At 44.4% G+C, this 6,456-nt stretch overlaps 1 protein-coding gene across 1 annotated transcript; it reads right to left on the bottom strand.

The window, feature by feature from the left end:
- Positions 1–1,179: 1,179 nt before the first annotated feature.
- On the bottom strand, positions 1,180–3,531 carry LOC110543756 (C-type lectin domain family 2 member D-like). The gene is made up of 4 exons (XM_021629985.2): positions 3,483–3,531; positions 2,640–2,818; positions 1,916–1,947; positions 1,180–1,527 (listed from the first exon to the last, which is right to left on the bottom strand). The coding sequence occupies exons 1-4, from the start codon at positions 3,529–3,531 to the stop codon at positions 1,404–1,406; spliced, it is 384 nt and encodes a 127-aa protein (XP_021485660.2). The 3' UTR covers positions 1,180–1,403.
- Between the last annotated feature and the right edge of the window lie 2,925 nt (positions 3,532–6,456).

Genomic DNA, 6,456 nt, shown 5'->3' on the forward strand with positions numbered 1-6,456 from the left:
GGGGAGAGAGATGAGAAAGTCATCTTTTCAGAGTGAAATATGCTTGTTTTCATCTAATAAAAAATAAAGCATAGCTTTAAAATAAGGACAATACATTATTTAAAATGCAGATGTGGTTAAGAGCATTGGACCAAGGTTCAATTCACAAAACCCACATGGGAACCACAACTATCTATAACTCCAATTTCAGAGGATACAGACATACCCAAAGGCAAAGCTTCAATGCACATTAAAAAATGCTCTTGCTCTTTTGTTGGTATAATGTTCTTTTGGAATGTGTACACCTTACCCTTGTTCATTCAAATGTTGATTTCTCTCCCCCACTATCTGGTTTCAATCCATACATTGCACTGGGATACTTATTCTAAGCATCACTGGTCTCAAGTTTGTGTAAACATGCCACCATTTGTTCTCTAAATTGTCAATTAAAACAACCAGCCACAATGTTGAGCAATGGAGAGGATAGGGGGGATATCCTGGTTTAGAGTGGGAGGAGAGGAAGGAGGTAGGAGGAGACGAAAGAGTAGGAGGGAGGAGAGGAGAGGAGAGGAAGCAGTAGGAGGGAGAAGAGGGCAGAAGCTGGGAGAGGAGAATCAAGAGAGAGGTCTTGGAATGACATGGAGAAATGAACCGGACCTAAGCTATCACTAAAAGCAAGTACAATGGGTGACTCTGAATGGTAGGAAACTATGCAGGCTTGGAGATTTAGGATGGAGTAACTATTAGCCAGCATTGTGTTCTAAGTTAACTAAATAAATACTAGTCTCTGTGTGGTGATTTGGCTATACAGCTGTTTAGGATTAACCGCAGCTTTAATAAAAGATATATCAATAGTAAATATTAATAACCAATAACCAAATACAACACTCTGTAATAACGGAAAGCAGAATGGCTGGTGTGTGCTGACGCACATCTGTAACCCAGGCCACTTGTGAGGAACACTGATTCAGGTCAGAGAGAAAAAGCTTATTAAAATAAATAAAATTTACAAAAAAATGTGGGGAATACATGATATTTTTTTTAATTTTAATTTTTTTTACAATTTAATTATTATATATTCTGATTGAAGATGCCTATCTCAGCAACTCCCAGTCCCACCCTCCCTCCCTCTTTCCCCCTATTCCATTCTCCTTGTCCACGGAAAGGTAGAGATTTCCTCCTCTAACCATCTGCCCATAGCCTATCAAGTCTCATAGGACCGCCTGGCACCTCTTCCCCTGTGATCTGGTAAGGCTGCATTGCCAGGAGCAGCTGATGACAGGGCAGTTCATGGCAAAGGCAGCTCCTGTTCCCCTGACTTTCACAACCACATGGAGAATGGGTTGTGAATGGGAAAGAGAAGCAACTGTAGATAACAGGCTAAAAGTATCTCTTGGCGAAGGCTACGAAGAAGAAAAAGAATTTTAGCACTGGAGGGTATAGCTGTTGGGTTTGCTACAGATCCATCTTTTATCTACATAGACCCTGGCACTGCTGATCCTGTTGTTGTTCAGGTAGGCATGGTTTTCCTTTCCCCGGATGGGAAACCTGAAAAGAAACAAAAAGCAGTCAGTCTGCAGAGCCCAGAACTGCATTCATTCCTGCAATGAAATCTCGCCCATATCAACTGCTTATTTGTAACATGGATGTAGTCAAAGAAAGACAGGCCTGTGACAGTTTTGCACCTGGCAGCTTTTGTATTTCCAGGCTTTCTTATGAACATCACACCTTTGTTATTCGTTCATGATGAACCCTGTAACATGTGTACAAAGCAGTTGACTGGTGCTTGCTGACATGTTCAAATGAAGTGCAGGCATGGATGGACTCACGGAGGGAGATTTTTCAGTACTTTTATAGCATTTTATAAAGCAGAAAAACGGTTTATTAAATTACTGAAAGGACTTTAATGATGGAGGTGACTGGGTCTCTGATTTACCATTCCAGCAAAATAACTACCTTGGGTGCCACCTGATGACAAGAATTTAGGGGTGGTTTCTAATGCCCTTGGATGCCACACCCATGCCAGTATCGCCATAGTAGCATAAGCTACAGGGCAGGGGATATGATTTCCCCGGAAATATGCCCCCTAGAAGGTCCCTGGCAAACTCATCCCACTTGGGAGGATGGTTAACAAAGATGTAGTCAGGTTTTGATAGAGAGAGGGACTTTGGCAGGCATCTGACTTAGCTCCTGACTTTTCTCTTCATTGGTTAGCAATAATGAAACTACATTTGAGGTTTCTTTTTCTTTGTTTGCTCTGATCAAAAAGTTTTTAGGCCAAGATTACTTGTGGATACTGCTTTATGTTTGACTGCATTTTGAGTTAAAATGTAAACTTTGTATTCTTGGTAAAAAGTGTAAATGTTCTGGGAAGTATGTCAATTTTAAGGTGCCTTTTGTATAAAAATAGTAGCTTGATTTCAGTAAAGTTGCAGCAGAGTCAAAACCATCAAGGTGTCTCTGTCTGTCAATTCTTCGCCAAAACCGTGTCTTCCTGTCTAAAGCCTTGTTCTCCTGCGACGACGGGACACACTCACATGTTCCCCGTGTCTCCACCTGATTGAGGTGGGAAACATCCTCATACTTCATCTTTACCCTCCCTATCTCTAGGCAATATATAGTCAACAGAACAAAGAAACAACCCAATCCCTGATCATTACCAGCTCCTCCAGGTTGTCAAATCGAGCAAGTTGGGCCTCTTGTGCCACGCAGGAGGTCTGGCTGAAGGTCCAGTTACTTGTGGATTCAGAAAAATGAAAACATTTATTTCCAAATCCAATCCAGTGTCTTGGGCAAGCAGCATAGGTGTTTTTCACTGGTGTCTGTTCATTCTTTCTTACTAAAATTTAGAGAACACAATGCATTATAACAAGCATGTCTTGTCTCTTTTTGGCCTCCCCTCCTGTGCTCACATGTGAGGTGTGAATTTGATTGTAGCTTTCCCAATTGATCTGTAGGACTCCTCTCCTGAACACAATAGGCCTTTATCTAAATGTCTCCTACCCTGGGTCTGAGTCCCATTCCCTCTCAGGTGCTCACTGACAGCAGGGCTCCCTAGAAGTGCATTGATTTCTATAACATCATCACTTTTGTGCTTTGGATGATTGTTTCCTACAGTGGGGGTTGCTACAGCAACAAGCACTCTGTATGGACACCTATTTTGACAGTCGGCCTGATGATTGAGATAGCAGCGAGAACTGTTGGGAAGGTAGCATACACAGCGTGGACATATTGCTCTAAAGGATGGTTCACGTGCCTAAGAGGACAGTGTGAGACTTTATCACACTATTCTGAACAATGTGGCACTAAAATCCTAAAAATTGATTACTTCAGGAACTGTCCATTTAATATGCTGAAACACAATTGAACGTGGTCACTAAAACCATGGGTAATGGGGAGAGCCACTGTATCTTCCTGGCCATATTACTCTTCTCTGTCCTCACACTTCCTTGAGGTTCCTCCTTTGGGTATTGCTCTCCTTGTTCTCTGCCTTGGACAGTTACCCCGGGTGGACATATGTCTCCTGCGTCTCTGAGGGACTTTGGCAGGCATCTGACTTAGCTCCTGACTTTCCTCTTCATTGGTTAGCAATAATGAAACTATATTTGAGGTTTCTTTTTCTTTGTTTGCTCTGATCAAAAAGTTTTTAGGCCACGATTATTCGTGGGCACTGCCCTATGTTAAAACATAAACTTTGTATCCTTGGTAAAAGTCTGAATGTTCTGGAAAGCATGCCAATTTTAAGGTGCTTCCTTGTAAAATCATTATAAAAATACTAGCTTGATTTCAGTAAAGTTGCAGCAGAGTCAAAACCATCAAGGTGTCTCTGTTTGTCAATTCTTCGCCGAAACCGTGTCTTCCTGTCTAAAGCCTTGTTCTCCTGTGGACGACGGGAGCCCGACTGGGCCAGTCCGTGGCACTCCTCTGTGGCCTAGCAGGACTGCTTCTCCCTTGGGGGGGGGTGGGGAGGTCAAAGAGCCTGCCATTGAATTCCTGTCAGAAATAGTCCCTGTTCCCCTTACTATGGGAAATCAATTGGTTACTGAGCTACCACGAGCTTCATCCGAGCAAAGGTCTTTATTCTGTAAATATAATGCATACAGAATGTGCCATTCTAAAAGAGGAATTCTACAGAAGGAAGACCAGGCCAGCAGGGGGCGATGGAGGCCTTAGGTGGCCTGTGCAGACCTCTGTGCCTGAGGTCATCTGCAGACAGCTGCAAAAAACTATTCTCAAAGTCCTGACCTTTGGCAAGATGGCGGCGCTGGGAGGACTCTTATTCTGAGCAGCAGCAGCAGGATCAGCACAGTGACCAGCAATCAGAACTCGCGGCCATAAAACACAGTCATTGTGTTTCCCAGGTGAGAGGATACCCCACAGTGGGGGATTCAATCAGCTTTTAACTCACCCGGCTAAACCGCGGAAGAGATCCCGGTTCCACCAGACTCCTGGCTGCCGGCCGCCAGCCCCAGCCCCAGCCCAGAGCCACAAGCCAGTGTCTCTGGTCAAGGTCCCAGACTGAACCGTGCGCACCACACTATCAGAGACTGGAATTTTCAGTCGAGAGATAACCCCAGGGTACAGGAAACGACTGGGACCGGCCTTAGGTCACCCAGACATCCCCTGGAAAAGACTCGGGGTCCACGGGCACCCCAGGAGCCAGCCCGGAGCCAGAGCCAGGGACCCAGGTTCCTGCACTGAGCGCTGCCTGCCTGTGCACCTGATTCGCCGCCTGAGATAGAACTGTGGGACCCAGGGCGCCAGCGAATGAGTTTCACTTTTCGGTGCAAACACACAGGGAGGGAAACGGCTGGTCTGATCTCAGAGCACTCAGCCGGCACCCCCAACCTGAAAAGGTCCCCGGAAAATTACCCAGCTTAGGGAGGCACCCACGTTCCCAAAGGCAGACACAGGCAGTTTCTGCGCACCAGACAGCTGGCAGAGACTGAGCCGCCATCACACAGCTGTGCTCCAGGCACAGGCAGTTTCTGTGGCCAGCCAGCTGGCGGACACTGAGCAGTGTGCACCAGGGCAAAAAAAGACACTGGGAATCCGTGTCTCCAGAGAATCCACAGGGAAGGAAGGAAACTGTACTGACCTAAATCACCCAATCCTTCCCTAGAAAAAGTCTAGCAGACTAATGGGGCCGAGGCGCCAGCACTCAGCTGTGCTCCAGACACAGGCACAAACAGTTGATGTGTGCCTGATGTCCAAATGGGTCACAGCAGCTGATCATTAAATTTACAACAAGAAACCCAGAAACAGGGCAGCTGCCCTCAGGACTTCCCTGGGTGAGAGGAGAACCCTCTCGACTAACAAAGACCACAGTTACCACTCAGGTCTATATCCCTGAGGTGAGCAACTCCTGAAAAAACACCAGCCATCCAGGGACTATACCCAAAAAGCTGAGAAGACATCCTTCAGGAAAAACCACCTTTCTGCAAAGGGGATTCTCTCCAGCATAGGATCCCCAGGAACCACCAGAAAATAACCCCAAACACCTAAGATAGCACAATGGGTAGAGGCCAGCGTAAAAGCTCGAGCAACAAAAGACAGAGCAATATAGCATCTCCAGAACCCAGTTACCCAGGGGCAAGAAGCCCTGGACAGCCCACCATGACTGAAATCCAAGAAGATGACCTAACAAGTATGCTCATGAAGATGATAACAGAGGAAACAAATAAGATTCATAAGACTTAGAGGAAGATAAACTGAAACAGAATATTGCCATCCATAAAGAAATAGAGGAAGCTGCAGCCAAACAGTTTATGGCCTTTAGAAAGGAAATGCTTAAAACACTGAATGAAATAAAAGAAACAGAGTTGAAGGAACTAAAAGAAAAACAGGAAAGTACAATCAGACAGGTGAAGGAAGTAAACAAAACAAATCAAGACCTGAAGATAGAATTGGAAAATTAAAGAAAACACAAATAGAAGAAATAATAAAAGGAAGAATCTAGGGAAGAAAACAGGAACTACAGAGGTAAGCATAACCAACAGACTACAAGAGTGGAAGAAAGAATCTCAGGTGTAGAAGATACAATGGAAGAAATCGATGTATATGTCAAAGAAAATGTTAAATCCGAAAAAATCCTGACACAGACCATCCAAGAAATCCAAGACAACATGAAAAGACAAAACCTAAGAATAATAGGTATAGAGGAAAAAGAAGACTCCCTTCTCCAAGGCCCAGAAAATATTTTCAACAAAATCATTGAAGAAAATTTCCCCAAGCTAAAGGAGAGGCCAATTAGAATACAAGAGGCCTACAGAACACCCAAAAAATTTGACCAGAAAAGAAAATCCTCCCGCCACATAATAATCAAAACAGTAAGTATACAGAACAAAGAAAAAATACTAAAAGATGAAAGGGAAAAAGGCCAAGTAACATATAATGGCAAACCCATTAGAATCACACCTGACTTTTCAACAGAGACTATGAAAGCCAGAAGGGCCTGGACTGATATCATGCAGACCC

The sequence above is a fragment of the Meriones unguiculatus genome, chromosome 5 (assembly GCF_030254825.1).
Source record: "Meriones unguiculatus strain TT.TT164.6M chromosome 5, Bangor_MerUng_6.1, whole genome shotgun sequence".
In the NCBI taxonomy this organism is placed as follows: domain Eukaryota; kingdom Metazoa; phylum Chordata; class Mammalia; order Rodentia; family Muridae; genus Meriones; species Meriones unguiculatus.

Excerpts from the sequence above, each read along its gene's own strand:
- LOC110543756 (XM_021629985.2), bottom strand. The coding sequence starts at position 3,531 with ATGCCTGCCAAAGTCCCTCAGAGACGCAGGAGACATATGTCCACCCGG. Across the intron at positions 2,819-3,482 it reads GAGACATATGTCCACCCGGG|TAAGAAAGAATGAACAGACA; the intron begins GTAACTGTCCAA and ends TCTAAATTTTAG. Across the intron at positions 1,528-1,915 it reads GTAGTTATTTTGCTGGAATG|GTTTCCCATCCGGGGAAAGG; the intron begins GTAAATCAGAGA and ends GTTTCTTTTCAG.